The sequence below is a fragment of the Ranitomeya variabilis genome, chromosome 2 (genome assembly GCF_051348905.1).
Source record: "Ranitomeya variabilis isolate aRanVar5 chromosome 2, aRanVar5.hap1, whole genome shotgun sequence".
In the NCBI taxonomy this organism is placed as follows: Eukaryota; Metazoa; Chordata; class Amphibia; order Anura; family Dendrobatidae; genus Ranitomeya; species Ranitomeya variabilis.
In genome coordinates this window covers 379,589,470-379,613,235 of record NC_135233.1, presented here as the reverse complement: position 1 = coordinate 379,613,235, position 23,766 = coordinate 379,589,470, and the positions used below count along the sequence as shown (strand labels likewise).

Here is a 23,766-nt window from a genome sequence, read left to right as displayed (position 1 = left end):
CATCAAAGTGGGCGTCACTGTGGGTGGATCCATGAGGTCATCTGGGTGGGCGTCATCTTGGATACCAGACCGCATGGTCTGCTGAAACAGGAAATGGCAGCCATCTTCAGTGTCTTCATTGTTCATATACCTGAGCACACGGCTCTGGTAGAGGAGATGGCAGCCATCTTAAGTGTCTTACTTTGTCTGAGGAAAACTTATGTAAGGTTAAACAATACATGTTATGGGTTGCTTCCCTCCATTACCTTATGTGTTGAGGTTAATTAAGTATTTGATCTTATGGCTCTCCTCAACAGTCCCCCCTAAATACTTTATTAACCTTTTCTTTTATCTTGATCCCACCGTGGTTCCCTAACCCATCGATGTTAAGTGTTATTATGACATCAGAGGCTTCATGACAATATGGATGCTATAGACACCAGAGAATGTGTGACCGATTATGGGTATACTGAGGAGGTATATCGGAGCGCGTTACCAGTGTCCTCGGGACTTCCCAACCTGCTGGATCTATTACTCTCCAATCTCCCATCTCCATGGTTACTTAGAGTAAAATACACATGCGACTAACCCTGATGTCTACATCCTAGATCTGACCGTCTTGCCCGGGAGGGGGAATTGGAGTTTTCACCAGTTTGAGACAAGTTTTCCCTTGTGGAAAACCTCCCTTTGTAGCTGGACTTTGACAAGCAGGTCAGATCCTACTCTGTCCCTACCTGTCTAAGAAGTTTACAATGTGAGAGATGGATCCAGGAGGCGCTCAGCAATCCTGACCGAAGTAGGCACAAACTTGCATACAGCTGCTCTGACTGCCTAGTTGTGGACTGTAAAAGACTGTAGAGGGCCTAGCTGTTCTATGTCTGCAGAATAGCTCACCTCCTGAGCTATGAAAATGGGCACTGATGTTTTTACTCCTCTTTCGATCATTTTCCTTACACAGGGAAGAACACAACAAACAATAATAGCTGCAACGATTAGGACGACGAGGATAACTACGCCTATCTGAGCTAGCCATCTCTGCCACCCTTTCATCCATGAAAAGTATTGGTCCCAGGGATCTTCTACACCTGAATTTTTCTTTAATTCTTTTTGTAGGGAGTTCAGTTTTTTTATGGCTACTGTAACCTTCCCTGTGGGACCTGTATTATCTGGAATATAGGTACAGCATGCAGATTTCACCATTTTGCAAACACCTCCTTTTTCTGCCAATATCATGTCAAGAGCCATTCTGTTTTGGAAAGCCATTATTGATGTAGGGCCTAGTTGGTCTGCCAAACCTTGAAGAGCTTCTCTAGTGTAATTGACAAATCTCTGTTGATTATAATAGATGTAATTGATCCAGTCTACATTTTTATTTATAGTCACTAGGGGTAAGATAAACGATTCAAAACCTGCTTTGACTTGATCCCTGGCTTTAAATTCATCTGGTACCCCCCTTGGGACTCCTATAGCATCGATATAAGTGTGGGGGTCAAAACTGCCTCTTGGTTCTAAATTTGTTTCCCGTTTTGTTCTGTGGAGATTTTCTGAAGTTAGGGCTTCCTCAGCTTCTGCTGCTATGTAGAAGGGCATTATGGCTTTGGCTAGTGTACATTCTCCTATCCACTCTCCTTCTAAATGAGTTCTGATCTTCATGTCTCCACATATCCAGAAAACATCAGAAATAGACTGGGTTTGGTTAATCATGTCCCCCCTGCTTGCATTACTGTATCTGCTGCAATATCCCTTTGTGAAATTACCCAAAAATATGCTCCCTTCAGTATTAGTGTAACAGGTGTACTTTCCTGGGTATATGGTGATGCCTTCACCTGGATTAGGTGTTTTTGAGACTATGGGATACTTCTTTTTCCAATTTTCGCAATTTGTTTCCTCAAGGGATTTGTTAGTAAACAGACTCAGGAAACATTTTTCCACATCTGGGGGTAGATCTAGAGGGACAGATCCCAAGTGGGGTCTCGCTCCTGCACAGACAAAGCAATTAGATTTATTATATTGATTGGCTGTATATTTCATCCACTTCAACCATAAGTTGGTCTCAGTGTATCCTGTTTCAATGGCAAGAATATCTTCAAATGTGGGGTTTGCAATGGCTGTCACCTTGTTAAGAGGGTTTGAATGCTTATTTTTATCTTTTGGGGACATTTCTTTTATATCTGCTAATATGAATTGACCTAGATGGGCACAACTGGCACACACACCATTTACATATGTACCCAGCAGATAGGTGCCATTATCGCCAGGTTGAGGGTTCTCCAGGTTGAGGACTAAAGGGTTGCATTGGCCAATGGTATCACAGGGTTTGAGGACTTTTGTACGGGAGAGTGTCATTCTAGTGAGTAGGGATTTGCCCTGTGAGTCCTGTTTTCTTGAGGCTGTGTTTGGTCTATACCCCCAATCTTCACCAGTGTTCCACCCGACCGCCCTCCATGAACTACATGTTCGTCCCCATCCATCACCTGTAACACATATATATTGTTGTCCTGATCTCAGCTGTGCCGGTTGACTCATTGTGGAAGGTGAGGAAACCCACTTAGTGTCGCACTGTACTACATCACAATAGTCAAATTTAAAAGAAGCAACGTGTGCAGTAGTATTGTACCAGAATGTGATCACCCCCCCAGTTTGGGTGATTGCGACCTGTTGTGCTCCTACAAAGGAGTATAGAATGGCACAACACACAAAGTAAAGGATATGCAACATTATGTAGAGGGTTCTGATGGTGGCACGAACTTCTTGCAGTGAGAGGCGTGTATCCACGTCGGTCTTCCTTCAAGTTTGACCGAAGTAGGAGTAGTCAGGAGCACTTGGTAGGGACCCTCAAATCTCAACTCCAGGGAAGTCTTTCTGACGAACTTCTTAACCAGCACGTAGTCACCGGGTTGGAAAGTATGGGTACCTTCAATGGAATCTGGATCTGGAATGGATGATAAAACTCGTGCATGTGTTACTGACAGTTCTTTAGTAAGGGCAATGACATATTTTACCAAAGTATCACTTCCTAAGGCTAGCTGTTGTGGAAAATATTGACCCAACCTTGGAGGCCCCCCAAAAAGAATCTCGTATGGTGTGAGTTTAGTGGGACCCCTTGGAGTGTTTCTGACTGAGTATAAGGCAATGGGCAAAATGTCTGTCCAAGGGAGTCTGACCTCCTGACTGGCTTTCAGTATTTTATTTTTCAAGGTGCCATTCAATCTTTCTACTTTCCCACTGCTCTGAGGGTGATATGGAGTATGTAAACCCAAATCCGCTCCCACCAGTGTCCATAGTTCCTTAGTCAGTGCTGCAGTGAACGCAGGTCCTTGGTCACTCTCAATTACCTCTGGGACCCCATATCTGCAGACTACTTCAGTCATCAGTCTCTTAACAGTCACTCTGGCAGTCATGTTTGTTACTGGATAGGCTTCGGGCCATCCTGAGAACATGTCAGTCACTACCAGTACATACTCGTACTTCCCTACTTTTGGCATTTGAATGTGATCAATCTGAATCCTCTGAAAGGGATAAAGTGGTTTAGCCAAATGTTTCTGAGTAACTTTCTGAGGCGGTGCTGGATTGCATGTTGCACACACAAGGCAGGACTTGCAATATTTTTGGGTAACAGTAGAGATTCCAGGTGCCATATAAGTCTTCCAAATTAGGTCATTCATCTGATTCTTGCCTCTGTGGGTGATACCGTGTGCCCATTCTGTCACTGAAGGGTACAGATTACGGGGTAGACAGACCTTTTTGTTCATCCTCCAGACTCCATCTTCATCCTTTTTAGCTCCTCCTTCTTGCCATGACTTCTTCTCATCATCTGATGTCTTGTCTTGATGTAGATGGATGATCCTCATAAGAGAGCCTTTAGTCCCTTCTTCAGTGTCTTGTGACACGTACACCGCTGCTTTTTCTTTCCCAAATGGATCCACAGCATAGGTTTTTGCTGTTTTGTCAGCAAAGAAGTTCCCCCTTGCTTCTGGAGAATCCAATCTCCCGTGAGCTTTGATCTTGATCACTGCAACCTCCAAAGGTAGATCTAGAGCGGCCACAAGTTCTTGTATGATAGCAGCATGTTTTACAGGAGTTCCACTGGACGTTAGGTATCCTCTGGCTGCCCAGATACTGCCGAAGTCATGAGCCACTCCAAAAGCGTATCTTGAATCCGTGTAGATGTTGACCACCTTCTCCGTCGCTTCCTGACAAGCCAACGTCAAAGCTTTAAGTTCCGCTTCTTGTGCAGACATGTGCGGTGGTAGCGATCCAGCTGAGATGACCTGGTCATGTGTAACCACGGCATACCCCGTATGGAATCTTCCGGTTTCATCTGCAAATCTGGAACCATCAGTGAAGAACGTCAGGTCAGCATGTGGGAGTGGGTCTTCAGACACGTTTTTCTTGGAGGCTGCTTCTTCCTGCATTTGTTCGAGACAGTCATGATCCTCTGTGTGTGTAGAGGCATCTTCTCCGAGAGCATCAGTATCATCATCCACATCCCCCCTGGAAAGAGGAAGCAGCGTGGACGGGTTGAGGATGGTGCAGCGGACAAGAGTGACATTATCCGGAATCAAGAGGGAACATTGGAGTCTCATATGACGCTGTAGCGACAGGTGTTTAGGTTGAGTCTGGCCTAGAATAGCTTTTATGTCGTGTGGAGCCATTAAGAGAACCGGATGTCCTAAGATGATATCAGAAGTTTTGTCCAGAAGCATATGTGCAGCATGAACAGCTCTGAGGCAAGTCGGGGAAGCTTGAGACACAGAGTCCAGGCGGGCAGAGTAGTAGCCGATTGGTCTTGTTCTTCCCCCATGTTTTTGTGCTAGGACTCCGGAAGCATGTCCTGCTACTTCACTGACAAACAAGTAAAAAGGTAGTTGATAATTTGGGATTCCAAGAGCTGGTGCAGACTGTATGGCCTGTTTAAGAGCATAGAAGGCTTCAACAGATTTGGGACATAGTGGAAATGCTGACGTCTTAAGGTCATCGTACAACGGTTGCATCAGCTTGGAGGCGTCTGGAATCCATTGGCGACAATATGTGATAAGTCCCAAAAAAGCTTGTAACTGCTTAGGTCCTTTTGGTAGAGGAATGGTCTTAATAGCAAGCTTCCTTTCATCCGTTAGGTGTTTCAATTTCGGAGAGAGACAGTGACCTAAAAACACGACTTTAGGCTGACACCACTGGACTTTGTTGAGGGACACCTTACAGTTTTGTTGTGCAAGATGAAGAAGAAGACTGAGACTTGACTCTTCAGCGGTCGCCTGATTAGGACAGCATAGTAGGAGATCATCCACATATTGAAGGAGGACAACTTGATGGTTAATCTCTCTCCATGGCTGTAGACAAGTGGCAAGGGCCTGAGAGAAATGACTTGGTGAGTTCTGTGCTCCTTGTGGTAAGACCGTCCAGGTATATTGTGATCCTCTGTAAGTGAAAGCAAACAGGTACCAATCTTCTGAATGCAGTGGTATGCTGAAGAAAGCATTGGCCAGGTCTATGACAGTGAAACGTTCTGCATCTGATGGTATTTCCGACAGCAATGTATGTGGATTGGGCACAATTGGACTTTCTAGTACAGTTGCTGCATTAACAGCCCGGAGATCTTGAACCATACGATACTTTGGAGCTTCTCCTTTTAATGTCCTCTTCTTTACTGGAAACAAAGGTGTGTTACAGGGAGAGTTACATTTGACTAGTGCCCCGTTCTCCAAGAGAGTCTTGATTTGAGTGGCTAAAGACTCTTCTTGGACAGATTTGAGTGGATATTGGGGCACTCTTGGAAGCTGAGCTCCAGGTTTAAGAATGACCCGCACCGGGGGCACAGCAAGACGTCCAATATCTTCAGGGCCAGTAGACCATAGAGTAGATGGAACTTGTGACATTACTTCTGGCGGAACACTCGAGACTGTTTTAGCAGCTTCATCCATCATCATAAGCAGAGGTGCAGCTTGAAGTTGACACTCTTCGCTCGGATCGAGCGGGTCAGTGATGGTGATGGTGAGACCATCTGATGAATAAGCTATAGTTGCTCTCAGCTTTTGGAGAAGGTCTGCTCCCAGAAGGTTGGTAGGACAAGTGGGGGACACTACTAGACGCATAAACATATCTTCGTATGGTCCAACCTGTATCTTACGGGTGAGCTTGTTAGAAGTAGGCTTGCCATCCACTCCCACGCATGTCACGGCTTCAGAGGATATCAGATCGGGAAAAGGCAGGTCCTGTAATCTGATAACACTTCTGGCTGCACCTGTATCCACAAGAAACGGTAAGGGTTTGCCTTGAACGTTGATAGTTACTTTGGCTATAGGACCAGACATGGAAGCCAAAGTAGTGGACACGGGCTTGCCCTTGTCCTATCGGGTACTTAGATCCATCAGAGCTGCGGTGTGATTGACATCGGGATGCATCTGAGCTTGTAGTGGTCGTTCGTAGTATTGGTCATTGTAACGAGGATAGTTGAATCTGCGATTATCATCGTTGTGATTCCTGAATCTGCGTCTTGGGAAAGGGACCCTACAATCTCGTTTTCGGTGACCTGGGTTGCCACAATTGAAGCAGACGTCTTTGCTACGAGGTGATAGAAGTTGCTGGTTTTGATATTGCACATCAGTCCATAGAATATGGGTCTTTTTGTTTGAGGGTATCAATTTCTCAGGGAGTGTTTTTTCGAATCCCTTAGCTATTGTTAAAACATCCTTAGGATCCAATGTAGCATATTCAGGTCTGATTGCTTGAAATTGCTTCCTCAGGGCTTCTCGTAGGCCTTCAACAAAAGAGGAGACGAGCAGTGTCCGTTGAACTTTTATTTGGTTACTGAAGCCAAGGTCATTAAACATTTGGGCTAAACGAGCATGATATCTCTCCACTGATTCCCCTGGTTCCTGCGTGACATCCTTGAAAGATGTTGACTGATCCGCCAACTTATCCGAGGCCCATGTCTTAAGTTGTTGGCAAAACAAAATACCAGAGTCCCATGTGGTGTCACTGGCAAGTGAGGCATCATTGAATGCGGCCTCCATAACAGGCCAATATGCATCGCCCGCTTTAAGATTTGCCAGGGAAATGAGATCTTGCCACGTGGCTGAGTAATTCCTTTGTATTTGAAGCATGCTCCTGTAGAAAGGCATCGGCTGTTTTTCTGGATCTGGAAGTTGGTTCAACAGAGTAGCAGCTTGCTGGGGTGTAAACTTGACATAGAGGGTGGGCTCTTCAGACATGAGCATCGGCACTGTTGGTGGCGGCACCTGAGGCGGGAGTAGAGATGGCACCGCGAGTACAGATGTAATCCCTTGTTTATGAGGAGCAGGAGGAGGTAACAGTCCTGGAATGAGGGGCTCTATTTGGGCAGCTCCAGTATCATGGTGTGGGGTCCAGGTGATGCAGGCAGTCTTAAAAGCTTTAACAGTCCTGTCTTCATTACTAATTAACCTGATTTCAGAAAGGCAGCAAATGCTTGGTGGGCTACACTTGTTTATTATAATTTCAACGATTTCCCTTGTACATGCATGAACAGGGAAACCGAAAATGCCAACACCAATGGCGGGAATTGTCAAGGTCTCAATGTGCTCACTAATATTTGCATACTCTAAAATGCGAGTTATTGCTGCACGAAGTTGTTGAGCACTAACGTCTGGATGAATAGGGTCATAAGTAGGGGTCACAGCATGTATGATCATTCTACATGGAAGATTGCCAGCTTTAGTCACCGCTATGTCCCCAACAGCTATCTGACCACGTGACTCAACAATGATATGACTGTCAGCTTGAATAGTCGCCCCTCCTGCTTCCACTATAGCTCTAGCTACACCTCCATTGTGCTCTAACCGAGAATTGGCAGCATTAACAATAGCGTCTGTCTCCATTGTTGTTATATCACCCTTTCCCACCACTAACAAGGGTCCCTCAGGAAGTTCTTTTTCAAAAATAGGTTGCCAACATTCCCTCCCCTTTGTGCTTCCTGTGCTATTGGTATCCCCCTCCCACATTGAGCCCCCCCTTGATACAGTCGCCACCGTCCCATACAGGTGTGCGCTTGGCTGCGAGACAGCCTGTGAGGTACTGGGCATAGGGTTATGTAGGCTGCGTGAGAGTGCTGTTGTGGAAGCATTGGGAGGAGAGGCCGCTGCTTGGAGCATCTCATGTGGGTGTGCGGCTAAATTGGCAGTGGAAGTGACAGTAGAAAGGGTAGGTGCTGGGGACGATCCAGGTGGGAGGACTGCTGGATTCACAACAGGAGTGATAGAGGAAAGGGTTGGTGCCCCATTGGAAACAACAGAGATAGGAAACATGGGTAAAGCCTGTTCACTTCCCGAAGGAATATAGTATTGGCCGTTAGTGGTCATTACTGGGTAACAAGGATTTGGTGATGTGGTGTGTAGCCTTAATCTGAGATGTTCACCACCAGGAGCAGCACATTCGCCATCCACAACATGGCTGCCGTCAGAATTAACACCTTTGCCATCCACAACATGGCTGCCGTCAGAATTATATTTACCACCACCAAGATGGCTGCCGTCAGAATTATATTTACCACCACCAAGATGGCTGCTATCAGAATTGTATTTACCACCAACAAGATGGCTGCCATTACATTTAGCACCTGGCTCTGGGCCACCATTTTGGCTGCTATCACATTTAACACATTGGCCATTAACAAAATGGCGACCATTACATTTACCACATGGCTCTGAGCCACCATTTTGGCTGCTATTACATTTAACACATTGGCCATTAACAAAATGGCGACCATTACATTTACCACATGGCTCTGAGCCACCATTTTGGCTGCTATTACATTTAACACATTGGCCATTAACAAAATGGCGACCATTACATTTACCACATGGCTCTGAGCCACCATTATACGGTGGTGGCCGCTCACAGGATATATTTTTGTAATACACATAGGTCAAAACTCTACCTCTTTTTTTCCTTTCCTCCTCTATCCAATTTTCTCTATACAAACTTTCAGAGACTCTTTCCCATGCCCTAGCAGTAGACAACAATCCATTATCTTCTAGGATACCTTTTCTTTCTTTCAAGACAAGCTTCCAGTCCAGGGGCTGCAACCTTCCCCCTTCTGGCATTCCACACAACTTCATAAGCTTTTTACATTGCTTAATATGACTCTTCCCTTCACGAGTCGCTACTAATGTGCATGAGTCTAACTTGCCATCTGAATTTGGCTTAGTGCCTATACGGCAGAACTGCATTAATTTCTCCATCTTTCTATAGATATATATCTATCTATCAAGATAACAAACACCAAACAAACAATAAGACGGGGGAGATGACTCAAACCTGAGATTCTAAAGGGAACTGAGTCTGCAGTACTCAGCTCCTATTGCTTCTTGTCACGTGGTCCCTGTCTGACTTCCGTGCTCCGTACTTTACAAACCAATTATTCCCTACTTTGTCAAATTGCTCCCTAACTTACCGGTCCCCGTGCAGAGTCAACTCACTCGATGTCACGGGGCAAAAAAAGAAAAACTATAAATTTAATTGGCCCAAACTGAGCCAACTCGCTCCAAGTTTCAATGAGCCGCTACACAATTTATTATGCCCGAACTGAGCCAACTCGCTCCAAGATTTACCGGGTCCCCCTAGGCCGAGTCAATTCACTCAAGGTCCTAGTCCTCTTGTACAGAACTGAAAATCTTATCACAGGCGACAACCGTATACCACAGACAAAAATTATTATTATTCTACACTTGCTTGCTTTCCTTCTTTAAAAACAAACCTGCCCTGTTCCAAACACAATGGTTCTCTTTCTGTAAACACTTGCTTTGTCTTTCCTAGAAACCTTCTTTGTTCCAAACACAATGCTTTTCTTTACCTACCAGTACATACCCTGTTTTTCCTGTTTTATCACTTGCCTGTAGCCCTCTGTAAACACTAACCTGCTTTGACTGTCCTTACACAATATTTCTCTTCTTTACTACCAATCATCTCCCCTCTTCACAACATGTAACAGGCAGTAGGCAACTAAAACGTGACGGTTCTTGCAATTAAATGACCAGCAGCGGAGATACCCTTTCTGCCGTCTTACAGATACCAAGAAAACCGGACACGGTCAGGCAATCTGCACAGGATACCCCGAAAGACACAGGTAAAGACTACAGATTATAAAAATCAGCAGACTTACCGTGTTCTGTTAAGGAGTTGATCAGTCTCCAGATTCGGGGTACTCAGTGCATCCAGCCGTTCCAGTCGCCGGTTTCCAGGGTTCAGGGCTCTTCCTCTGCTGGCCCCCCGTTGGGCGGCCAAATATTATGGTTGAACAATTAATATAAATGTTCAATTCTCTAGTTGCCTACTCCTGGCCTAATGTATATTGATCATGTGCACTAAAGAAATACACCAGACACAGTCAGCTGTAACTCTCCTTGATCAATGTATGGCTCAGCTCCAAGAAGCGATTTATTAGTCAAACACAATGTTATATATCTCCTGTAAGGGGGCTCGGTTAGTTCTAAAATGGGAGTGATCGGATGTATTCCATTGGTTAGTGGGTTGGGCATGAGCAAGTCCATGGGCGGATCCATGAGGTCATCAAGGTGGGTTGGTCCGTGAGGTCATCAAAGTGGGCGTCACTGTGGGTGGATCCATGAGGTCATCTGGGTGGGCGTCATCTTGGATACCAGACCGCATGGTCTGCTGAAACAGGAAATGGCAGCCATCTTCAGTGTCTTCATTGTTCATATACCTGAGCACACGGCTCTGGTAGAGGAGATGGCAGCCATCTTAAGTGTCTTACTTTGTCTGAGGAAAACTTATGTAAGGTTAAACAATACATGTTATGGGTTGCTTCCCTCCATTACCTTATGTGTTGAGGTTAATTAAGTATTTGATCTTATGGCTCTCCTCAACAGAAGCAGGCACAGCCCGATCGGCTCTGCTACATAACAGCGATCATCAGATCGTTGTTATGTAGCTAAAATGCAGGTGTGCTGTGAGCGCCGACCACAGGGGGGCGCTCACAGCCACCGGCGATCAGTAACCATAGAGGTCTCAAGGACCTCTATGGTTACAATGGAGGAGCATCGCCGACCCCCGATCATGTGACAGGGGTCGGCGATGCGCTCATATCCGGCCGCACGGCCGGATGCGGTAGTTAAATGCCGCTGTCAGCGTTTGACAGCGGCATTTAACTAGTTAATAGCGGCGGGTGATCGCGATTTCACCCGCCGCTATTGCGCGCACATGTCAGCTGTAAAAAACAGCTGACATGTCGCGACTTTGATGTGCGCTCACCGCCGGAGCGCACATCAAAGCGGGGGTCCCGACATGTGACGTACTATACCGTCACATGTCGGGAAGGGGTTAAAAAAAATTATACCTTAATAAGCGGGCATCACACGTCACGATATTGCTTGCGATATTGTGCGCGAAGAGGCTGACGGGAAGTCGATAGAGATTAGCGATGTCACCAGCGATATTGTGCCGTGTGACGGGCGCTTTAGTGATTAAACAACTGAGGTGAATACTTTCCAAACATGCACTGGGGGAGACAGAGACGAGACACACCGCACGGAAACAGCTAGTAGTCACATCCATGGTACCTACCAGTCTGCGGCGAAGGACTTCAGCAATCATAATGAACCCCAGCTGATGTCTGTTCCGCTTGCTGAGGCGTCTTTGGCTCAAGGCCATTGCAGCTGGCAGAATCGACATGATGTTAACTCCAGTGTGTATTGTATTCTGAGTCATAAAGACAGGAAATGACATCAATGACTCTTTTTTTTTTCCCCTTTTTTTTTTTTCAAACAAACTTTATTTTCAGTACACAATGCTGAAAAAAACGCAGCTGCAAAAAACGCAGCAAAAAACGCAGTGTGTGAAAGCAGCTGCGTTTTTTGCCTGCGTAAAAAAACGCAGGTAAAGCAGCAGCAAAATACGCGCGCGTAAAAATACGCAGCAAATATGCTGTGTGTGAAAGTAGCCTTACACTCCGCTGCTCCGCTCTGCTGTCAGTATTACACTCCACCCCTCCGCTCTGCTGTCAGTATTACACTCCGTTCTGCTGTCAGTATTACACTCCGCTGCTCCGCTCTGCTGTCTGTATTACACTCCGCTGCTCCGCTCTGCTGTCAGTATTACACTCCGCTGCTCCGCTCTGCTGTCAGTATTACACTCCGCTGCTCCGCTCTGTTGTCAGTATTAAACTCCGCTCTGCTGTCAGTATTACACTCCGCTGCTCCGCTCTGCTGTCAGTATTACACTCCGCTGCTCCGCTCTGCTGTCAGTATTACACTCCGCTGCTCCGCTCTGCTGTCAGTATTACACTCCGGTGCTCCGCTCTGCTGTCAGTATTACACTCCGGTGCTCCGCTCTGCTGTCAGTATTACACTCCGGTGCTCCGCTCTGCTGTCAGTATTACACTCCGCTGCTCCGTTCTGCTGTCAGTATTACACTCTGCTCTGCTGTCAGTTTTACACTCCGCTGCTCTTCTCTGCTGTCAGTATTACACTCCACCCCTCCGCTCTGCTGTCAGTATTACACTCCGCTCTGCTATCAGTGTTACACTCCGCTGCTCCGCTCTGCTGTCAGTATTACACTCTGCTGCTCCGCTCTGCTTTCAGTATTACACGCCGCTCCTCCGCTCTGCTGTCAGTATTACACTCCGCTCCTCCGCTCTGCTGTCAGTATTACACTCCGCTGCTCGCTCTGCTGTCAGTATTACACTCCGCTGCTTTCTCTGCTGTCAGTATTACACTCCGCTGCTCTGCTGTCAGTATTACACTCCGCTGCTCGCTCTGCTGTCAGTATTACACTCCGCTGCTCGCTCTGCTGTCAGTATTACACTCCGCTGCTCGCTCTGCTGTCAGTATTACACTCCGCTGCTCCACTCTGCTGTCAGTATTACACTCCGCTGCTCCGCTCTGCTGTCAGTATTACACTCCGCTCTGCTATCAGTGTTACACTCCGCTGCTCCGCTCTGCTGTCAGTATTACACTCTGCTGCTCCGCTCTGCTTTCAGTATTACACGCCGCTCCTCCGCTCTGCTGTCAGTATTACACTCCACCCCTCCGCTCTGCTGTCAGTATTACACTCCACCCCTCCGCTCTGCTGTCAGTATTACACTCCGTTCTGCTGTCAGTATTACACTCCGCTGCTCCGCTCTGCTGTCTGTATTACACTCCGCTGCTCCGCTCTGCTGTCAGTATTACACTCCGCTGCTCCGCTCTGCTGTCAGTATTACACTCCGCTGCTCCGCTCTGTTGTCAGTATTAAACTCCGCTCTGCTGTCAGTATTACACTCCGCTGCTCCGCTCTGCTGTCAGTATTACACTCCGCTGCTCCGCTCTGCTGTCAGTATTACACTCCGCTCTGCTGTCAGTATTACACTCCGGTGCTCCGCTCTGCTGTCAGTATTACACTCCGGTGCTCCGCTCTGCTGTCAGTATTACACTCCGCTGCTCCGTTCTGCTGTCAGTATTACACTCTGCTCTGCTGTCAGTTTTACACTCCGCTGCTCTTCTCTGCTGTCAGTATTACACTCCACCCCTCCGCTCTGCTGTCAGTATTACGCTCCGCTCTGCTGTCAGAATTACACTCTGCTGCTCCGCTCTGCTGTCAGTATTACACTCCGCTGCTCCGCTCTGCTGTCAGTATTACACTCCGCTGCTCCGCTCTGCTGTCAGTATTACACTCCGCTCTGCTGTCAGTATTACACTCCGCTGCTCCGCTCTGCTGTCAGTATTACACTCCGCTCCTCCGCTCTGCTGTCAGTATTACACTCCGCTCTGCTGTCAGTATTACACTCCGCTGCTCCGCTCTGCTGTCAGTATTACACTCCGCTCCTCCGCTCTGCTGTCAGTATTACACTCCGCTCCTCCGCTCTGCTGTCAGTATTACACTCCGCTCCTCCGCTCTGCTGTCAGTATTACACTCCGCTGCTCGCTCTGCTGTCAGTATTACACTCCGCTGCTTTCTCTGCTGTCAGTATTACACTCCGCTGCTCTGCTGTCAGTATTACACTCCGCTGCTCGCTCTGCTGTCAGTATTACACTCCGCTGCTCGCTCTGCTGTCAGTATTACACTCCGCTGCTCGCTCTGCTGTCAGTATTACACTCCGCTGCTCCACTCTGCTGTCAGTATTACACTCCGTTCTGCTGTCAGTATTACACTCCGCTGCTCCGCTCTGCTGTCAGTATTACACTCCGCTGCTCCGCTCTGCTGTCAGTATTACACGCCGCTCCTCCGCTCTGCTGTCAGTATTACACTCCACCCCTCCGCTCTGCTGTCAGTATTACTCTCCGCTCTGCTGTCAGAATTACACTCCGCTGCTCCGCTCTGTGTCAGTATTACACTCCGCTGCTCCGCTCTGCTGTCAGTATTACACTCCGCTCTGCTGTCAGTGGGCAGCACGGTGGCGCAGTGGTTAGCACAGCAGCCTTGCAGCACTGGAGTCCTGGGTTCTAATCCCACCTTGGACAACATCTGCAAAGAGTTTGTATGTTCTCTCCGTGTTTGCGTGGGTTTCCTCCGGGTACTCCGGTTTCCTCCCACATTCCAAAGACATACTGATAGGGAATTCAGATTGTGAGCCCCATCGGGGACAGCGATGATAATGTGTGCAAACTGTAAAGCGCTGCGGAATATGTTAGCGCTATATAAAAATAAAAAAGAAAAAGAAGAAGAAGAAGTATTACACTCCGCTGCTCCGCTCTGCTGTCAGTATTACACTCCGCTCTGCTGTCAGTATTACACTCCGCTCTGCTGTCAGTATTACACTCCGCTGCTCCTCTCTGCTGTCAGTATTACACTCCGCTGCTCCTCTCTGCTGTCAGTATTACACTCCGCTGCTCCTCCGTGTCATCAAATACCACAAGGCAAAAAGAGAAAAGTGGCTTAAAAAGAAAAATTCTGAAAAGGCGGCCAGTGTTCTTGGACCAGGGGCGTACATAGAAATCATAGGGCCCCATAGCAGATGTTCTTATTGCCCCCACCCAAAAAAAAATAAAAATATATATATATGTGCCTCTCACAAAATTAGAATATAATCAAAAAGTTAATTTATTTAAGTTCTTCAATACAGAAAGTGAAACTCATATATTCTATAGTCATTACATACAGAGTGATCTATTTCCAGTGTTTATTTCTGTTAATGTTGATGATTATGGCTTACAGCCAATGAAAACCCAAAAGTTATTATCTCAGTAAATTAGAATATTTTATAATTCCAGCTTGAAAAATGAATTTAAAATCCGAAATGTCCTACTGAAATGTATGTTTACTAAATGCACTCAATACTTGGTCAGGGCTCCTCTTTCATCAATTACTGCATCAATGCGGCGTGGAGGCGATCAGCCTGTGGCACTGCTGAGGGGTTATGGAAGCCCAGGTTGCTTTGATTGCAGCCTTCAGCTCGTCTGCATTGTTGGGTCTGGTGTCTCATCTTCCTCTTGACAATACTCCATAGATTCTCTATGGGGTTAAGGTCAGGCGAGTTTGCTGTCAATCAAGCACAGTGGTACTGTTGTTTGTACACCAGGTATTGGTACTTTTGGCAGTGTGGACAGGCGCCAAGTCCTGTTGGAGAATGACATTTCCATCTCCAAAAAGCTTTTCGGCAGAGGGAAGCATGAAGTGCTCTAAAATGTCCTGTTAGGCTAGGGTCACATTGCGTTAGGGCAATCCGTTTAGCGCTAAGCGCTAGCAGATTGCGCTAACGCAATGTCTTTTTCGGGGTCGCGTTAAACGTCCCCGCTAGCGCAGTATACACTGAATAATTGCTTGCATATAGTATAATTACCCCACATAGCCTTCCATATAATATAATGGGCCCCACATAGTCCTCCATATAGTATTCTGCACTCCCCATAGTCATCCATACAGTATAATGCACTCCCCATAGTCTTCCATATGATATAATTCACTTCCCATAGTCATCCATATAGTATAATGCAGTCCCCATAGTCATCCATACGGTATAATGCACTCCCCATAATCCTCCTTATAGTGTTCTGCATTCCTCATAATCCTCCATACAATATAATGCACCCCCTATGGTTCTCCATAGAATATAATGCACTCCCCATGGTCCTCCATAGAATATAATGCTCTCCCCATGGCCCTCCATAGAATAGAATGCAATCCCCATGGCCCTCCATAGAATATAATGCACTCCCCATGGCCCTCCATAGAATATACTGCACTCTCCATGGTCATCCATAGAATATAATGCACTCCCCATGGCCCTCCATAGAATATGATGCTCTCCCCATGGTTATCCATAGAATATAATGCTCTCCCCATGGCCCTCCGTAGAATATAATGCACTCCCCATGGTTATCCATAGAATATAATGTTCTCCCCATGGCCCTCCATAGAATATAATGCACTCCCCATGGCCCTCCATAGAATATAATGCACTCCCCATGGCCCTCCATAGAATATGATGCTCTCCCCATGGTTATCCATAGAACATAATGCTCTCCCCATGGCCCTCCGTAGAATATAATGCACTCCCCATGGTTATCCATAGAATATAATGCACTCCCCATGGTTATCCATAGAATGTAATGCTCTCTCCATGGTTATCCATAGACTATAATGGTCTTCCCGTGGCCCTCCATAGAATATAATTCTCTCCCCATGGTCATCTGTCACGATAATGTAAAAACCATAGCTGAGGGATTTTTGCACATCTGACCATGGTCCTGAAAGCACATGGCAACTTGAACCCCCCCCCCCCCTTCCCCCGAATACAACAAACCAGCCCTATGGCAGACACTGGGTAACTTGAAGCTAGTGTGTGAGCAGGGTGTGGCTTTAAACTGCAGGTGACCAATCCTGCAAAGCCACCTGTTGTCCCTCCCTTCTCAGTCAGGAATTTCTTTTGTCTCCAGAGTCTAGGAACATAAATATCTCTGACCTCTGCATATCATTAACCAGCCCTTTAGTGATGTCACGAGGCTGCAGTTTTTAAGTTTCTGCACTTCACCCAGCCTTCAGTTTTTTGCCTGAGGAGCTGTACTATGCACTGGGACATCTGGGCTCTGCCTGCCAGCATGGTTTTGCCTGAAATGATTTGAGAACATGTGAGTTTTACCTTTCTTCTTTAATCTATGTTATTTTATAATTGCTTTGTACATACTTTCAATTGTCTCTTATTGTAACATCCTTGTAATATTTTTATAAACACTGCCCTAATCTTTCGGAGTAAAATATTTAAATTACTAGTTTTGTTCTTCCTGCTCTAAAATGTACCCTAAGTCTATGGAAAGGAATTACGCTACTGTTTTGGGTTAGCTTCGGACCCGTTAAGCGAAGCTGGTGGCAGCATACCTTGTTCTGTGCGTTTGGGAGTCATTGTAGCGACGGCGGCATTGATAATTATTGTTCCTGCCTGAGTGGGAGTAGTTATATCGCTTCGCTGCAGCGTGCCAAATAGCCAGTACATAGCAGGCAGCCTTTCTGGCGACTGATTACCCTAGGTGCAGTACCTAATCTGACCTGAGGGTAAGGGGGGGCGCCAGAGAGCTGCAAGTTTTCAAGCGGAACTGTAAAGCGGGATATACATAAATCCCTGCAGCTCGTGTTATATTGCAGAGCAGTGGGATAACTAAAATAAGCGCCTGCGGTAAACTAAGCGGTCCACAGCCTTGTGTGTTTTTATCACAGTGTAGCAGTGGAGGGATAACTGAGATAAGCCCCCTGCACATGTGATAGCCGTGTGTTGGCCTAAGGTCACCCCGATCCATGATGTAGAGGTGACAGTCACGGTGTGAATCGTGACATATGGTTATCCATAGAATATAATGCTCTCCCCATGGTTATCCATAGAATGTAATGCTCTCCCCATGGTTATCCTTAGAATATGATGGTCTCCCCATGGCCCTCCATAGAATATCATGCACTCCCCATTGTTATCCATATAATATAATATAATGCTCTCCTCATGGCCCTCCATATAATATAATGCTCTCCCCATGGTCTTCCATATAATATAATGCACTCCCCATAGTCCTCTATACTTTATTATGGCCACCAGTTACTGATTTAAAAAATAAAATACAATACGCTCCCAGAGATGAAAATCCCACAGGTGAGAGCTGACACCCTGCGGCCTTACCCCCTTCTGGTTTTGGAGCCAATGGGACCGATTAACCCTTTAAACGATCTTGTCAATCAAATCAGCAACTAAGTTATTATAAGAGGGTTAAAACTTCCTCTTTTACACTATTGGCCTCCCGCACTCTTCATCGCAGGTGCCGATAGCTCTGAGAATGAGACCTGGAGTCTGCACTCTGTTCCAGCCACATTCACACACCACGATAAAGAGAAAATGGTGTGCACTCTGGTCTAGAATATGAGGTGCAGGCGGAACGGACTGTGATAGCCCCAGAACGTACTAGTAGAGATTCACCGCACACTCTCTTTGTTAGTTTGCTAGTGTGTTTACACAATTTATTCCAAAGATAATCTCAAAAAAGATAAAGATACAAGCCACATGCAGTGAAGTGATATAGTCTGATTCAAAAACAACGTTTCGACCCTCCTGGGTCTTAGTCATGGGGTTACTTGGTTTTTGGTGCAAGAGTAGAGGGTGGAGAATGTAAAGAGGGACCCTTGGGGTTTAGGATCCAGAAACTGCTAGTGGTGTTATAGACGAGTCTGTAGAGCGGCGCTCCCGCGCCCTGCTAGGTGTGCGGCTGCTGACTTCCCCAGACAGGACTCGTCTGCATAGATTAAAGCACAGACACATCTGACTTCTCACATTTCCAGCCCCGTCTCCATTTCTCCCCCACTTGCACAATCCTCATCCTGCTGATACCCCAATACTGAGCCGCTGCTGCTGTGTCCCTATTACTGCACCTGAACTGAACAATGACAGCGCTCCTGACTGCCCCACATAATAATTCCACCACTGTGCCCCTTACATAATAATTCCACCACTGTGTCCTTTACATAGTAATAATTCCACCACTGTGCCCCTTACATAGTAATAATGCCACCACTGTGCCTCCTACATAATAATAATGCCACCACTGTGCCCCTACATAATGCCACCACTGTGTCCTTTACATAGTAATAATGCCACCACTGTGTCCTTTACATAGTAATAATGCCACCACTGTGTCCTTTACATAGTAATAATGCCACCAGTCAGGGGCGCCATGTCGAATTCTAGGGTGCCAACCTCCACTGCCAGGAAGGTGTAAAGTCTACTAGGAGGAATAATAGGGATTTAGCCAGGAATACCTTTCTCTGATAAAGAGTTCCTGTTGTAATCTGGTTGTACTATTACCCCGCCCATACCTTCGAGTTATGGTGTTGGTAGCTACTATTTATCTATATTATTACATTTTAATGATGATACATTAAAGATATTTTTAAGGGTAAAATAAATTGCACCATATGTGATAAATTTTATATAGGCTGTACTACACATAAATTAAAAACCAGGTTCAATGAACGTTACAATGATATAGTTCATGCAAATCACATTAGTAGAAACGTCTTTGTGCTATTGCCAAACATTTTATCATTGAACACAATCGGGACTTGTCTTCTTTGCAAGTTTTAGGTATTGAAAAACTATTTCCACATGCAAGAGGCAGAGATATTAAACGCAAATTATTGACAAAAGAAGCGTATTGGATATTTAATCTCGATTCTAGACGTCCTAAAGGTTTTAATCTAAAAAGAGAAACCATGTATCACTATTGACTGTTTTCATACACCTGTTGCTTAACCCCTTCATGACCTTGCCGTTTTTTGCAATTCTGACCAGTGTCCCTTTATGAGGTAATAACTCAGGAACGCTTCAACGGATCCTAGCGATTCTGAGATTGTTTTTTTGTGACATATTGGGCTTCATGTTAGTGGTAAATTTAGGTCGATAATTTCTGAGTTTATTTGTGAAAAAAAAACGGAAATTTGGCAAAAATTTTGAAAATTTCGCAATTTTCACATTTTGAATTTTTATTCTGTTAAACCAGAGAGTTATGTGACACAAAATAGTTAATAAATAACATTTCCCACATGTCTACTTTACATCAGCACAATTTTGGAAACAAATTTTTTTTTTGCTAGGAAGTTATAAAGGTTAAAATTTGACCAGTGATTTCTCATTTTTACAACAAAATTTACAAAACCATTTTTTTTAGGGACCACCTCACATTTGAAGTCAGTTTGAGGGTTCTATATGGATGAAAATACCCAAAAGTGACACCATTCTAAAAACTGCACCCCTCAAGGTGCTCAAAACCACATTCAAGAAGTTTATTAACCCTTCAGGTTTTTCACAGCAGCAGAAGCAACATGGAAGGAAAAAATGAACATTTAACTTTTTAGTCACAAAAATGACCTTTAGCAACAATTTTTTATTTGCCCAAGGGTAAAAGGAGAAACTGGACCACGGACGTTGTTGTCCAATTTGTCCTGAGTACGCTGATACCTCATATGTGGGGGTAAACCACTGTTTGGGCGCACGGCAGGGCTCGGAAGGGAAGGAGCGCCATTTGACTTTTTGAATGAAAAATTGGCTCCAATCTTTAGCGGACACCATGTCGCGTTTGGAGAGCCCCCGTGTGCCTAAACATTGGATCTCCCCCACAAGTGACCACATTTTGGAAACTAGACCCCCCAAGGAACTTATCTAGAAGCATAGTGAGCACTTTAAACCCCCAGGTGCTTCACAAATTGATCCGTAAAAATGAAAAAGTACTTTTTTTTCACAAAAAAATTATTTTAGCCTCAATTTTTTCATTTTCACATGGGCAACAGGATAAAATGGATCCTAAATTTTGTTGGGCAATTTCTCCTGAGTACACCAATACCTCACATGTGGGGGTAAACCACTGTTTGGGCACATGGTAAGGCTCGGAAGAGAAGGAGCGCCATTTGACTTTTTGAATGAAAAATTATCTCCATCGTTAGCGGACAGCATGTCGCGTTTGGAGAGCCCCTGTGTGCCTAAACATTGGAGCTCCCCTACAAGTGACCCCATTTTGGAAACTAGACCCCCCAAGGAACTTATCTAGATGCATAGTGAGCACTTATAACCCCCAGGTGCTTCACAGAAGTTTATAACGCAGAGCCGTGAAAATAAAAAAATAATTTTTCTTTCCTCAAAAATGAATTTTAGCCCAGAATTTTTTATTTTCCCAAGGGTAATAGGAGAAATTGGACCCCAAATGTTGTTGTCCAGTTTGTCCTGAGTACGATGATACCCCATATGTGGGGGTAAACCACTGTTTGGGCGCACGGCAGGGCTCGGAAGGGAAGGCATGCCATTTGGCTTTTTGAATGGAAAATTAGCTCTAATCATTAGCGGACACCATGTCGCGTTTGGAGAGCCCCTGTGTGCCTAAACATTGGAGCTCCCGCACAAGTGACCCCATTTTGAAAACTAGACCTCCGAAGGAACTAATCTAGATGTGTGGTGAGCACTTTGAACCCCCAAGTGCTTCACAGAAGTTTATAACGCAGAGCCATGAAAATAAAAAATAATTTTTCTTTTCTCAAAAATGATTTTTTAGCCCACAATTTTTTATTTTCCCAAGGGTAACAGGAGAAATTGGACCCCAAAAGTTGTTGTCCAGTTTCTCCTGAGTACGCTGATACCCCATATGTGGGGGTAAACCACTGTTTTGGCACACGTCGGGGTTCGGAAGGGAAGTAGTGACGTTTTGAAATGCAGACTTTGATGGAATGCTCTGCGGGCATCAGGTTGCGTTTGCAGAGTCCCTGATGTGCCTAAACAGTAGGAACTCCCCATAAGTGACTCCATTTTGGAAACTAGACCCCCAAGGGAACTTATCTAGATGTGTGGTGAGCACTTTGAACCCCCAAGTGCTTCACAGAAGTTTATAACGCAGAGCCGTGAAAATAATAAATGTGTTTCCTTTCCTCAAAAATATTTTTTTAGCCCAGAATTTTTTATTTTTGCAAGAGTAACAGGAGAAATTGGACCCCAAAAGTTGTTGTCCAGTTTCTCCTGAGTACGCTGATACCCCATATGTGGGGGTAAACCACTGTTTGGGCACACGTCAGGGCTCGGAAGGGAAGTAGTGACATTTGAAATGCAGACTTTGATGGAATGGTCTGCGGGCGTCACATTGCATTTGCAGAGCCCTTGATGTGCCTAAACAGTAGAAACACCCCACAAGTGACCCCATTTTGGAAACTAGACCCCCGAAGGAACTTATCTAGATGTGTGGTGAGCACTTTCAACCCCCAAGTGCTTCACAGAAGTTTATAACGCAGAGCCGTGAAAATAAAAAATAATTGTTCTTTCCTCAAAAATTATGTTTTAGCAAGTAATTTTTTATTTTTGCAAGGGTAACAGGAGAAATTGGACCCCAACAGTTGTTGCCCAGTTTGTCCTGAGTACGCTGGTACCCCAAATGTGGGGGTAAACCACTGTTTGGGCACACGTCGGGGCTTGGAAGGGAGGGAGCACCATTTGACTTTTTGAATGCAAGATTGGCTGGAATCAATGGTGGCGCCATGTTGCGTTTGGAGACCCCTGATGTGCCTAAACAGTGGAAACCCCTCATTTCTAACTTCAACACTAACCCCAACACACCCCTAATCCTAATCCCAACTGTAGCCATAACCCTAATCCCAACCCTAACCCCAACACACCCCTAACCACAACCCTAACCCCAACACACCCGTAACCCTAATTCCAACCCTAATCCTAACCCTAATCCCAACCCTAACCCTAATCCCAACCCTAACCACAACTGTAACCCCAACACACCCCTAACCCTATCCGTAACCCTAACCACAAGCCTAATCTTAACCCTATTTCCAACCCTAGCCCTAATTCCAACCCTAACCCTAAGGGTATGTGCCCACGTAGCGGATTCGTGTGAGATTTTTCCGCACGACTTTTGAAAAATCTGCAAGTAAAAGGCACTGCGTTTTACCTGCGGATTTACAGCAGATTTCCAGTGTTTTTTTGTGCGGATTTCACCTGCGGATTCCTATTGAGGAACAGGTGTAAAACGCTGCGGAATCCGCACAAAGAATTGACATGCTGCGGAAAATACAACGCAGCGTTTCTGCACGGAATTTTCCGCACCATGGGCACAGCGGATTTGGTTTTCCAAAGGTGTACACGGTACTGTAAACCTGATGGAAAACTGCTACGAATTCGCAGCGGCCAATCCGCTGCGGATCCGCGGCCAATCCGCTGCGGATCCGCGGCCAATCCGCTGCGGATCCGCGGCCAATCCGCTGCGGATCCGCGGCCAATCCGCTGCGGATCCGCATCCAATCCGCTGCGGATCCGCGTCCAATCCGCTGCGGATCCGCGGCCAATCCGCTGCGGATCCGCAGCCAAATCCGCACATGCCATAACCCTAACCCTAACCCTAACCCTACCCCTAACCCTAACCCTACCCGTAACCCTAACCCTAGTTCTAACCCTAACCCTAGTTCTAACCCTAACCCTAGTGGAAAAAAAAATATATATATATTTTCTTTATTTTATTATTATCCCTATCTATGGGGGTGATAAAGGGGGGGGTTTATTTATTATTTTTTTTATTTTGATCGCTGTGGTAGAACCTACCACAGCGATCAAAATGTACTTGAATGGAATCTGCCGGCGGGCGTACTGAGCATGCGCCCGCCATTTTGGAAGATGGCGGCGCCCAGCGAGGAGACGGCCGGACACCGGGAGGATCGGTAAGTATGAAGGGGTGGTGGGGGGGTGGATTGGAGCACAGGGGGGGTGATCGGACCACAGGGGGGAGCGGACAGCAGGACGGGGGAGCGGGCAGGAGCACGGGGCAGCGCAGCACAGGACGGAGGGGACCGGACCCCATAACG

The 23,766-nt window shown here is 45.9% G+C and overlaps 2 protein-coding genes across 3 annotated transcripts in view; one reads left to right on the top strand and one right to left on the bottom strand.

Annotated features, from left to right (window-relative positions):
* Positions 1 to 23,766, top strand: part of LOC143806153 (class I histocompatibility antigen, F10 alpha chain-like) — a 200,250-nt gene that overhangs the window by 150,076 nt on the left and 26,408 nt on the right. The window lies entirely within an intron of this gene.
* LOC143808951 (uncharacterized) lies at positions 6,327 to 11,864 on the bottom strand. Its single transcript, XM_077292127.1, has 2 exons — positions 11,539 to 11,864; positions 6,327 to 10,734 (listed from the first exon to the last, which is right to left on the bottom strand). Exon 2 carries the CDS (start codon positions 9,195 to 9,197, stop codon positions 6,327 to 6,329), a length of 2,871 nt encoding a protein of 956 aa, XP_077148242.1. The 5' UTR covers positions 9,198 to 10,734; positions 11,539 to 11,864.

Coding starts and splice junctions, on each gene's coding strand:
- LOC143808951 (XM_077292127.1), bottom strand. CDS start 9,197: ATGGAGAAATTAATGCAGTTCTGCCGTATAGGCACTAAGCCAAATTCA.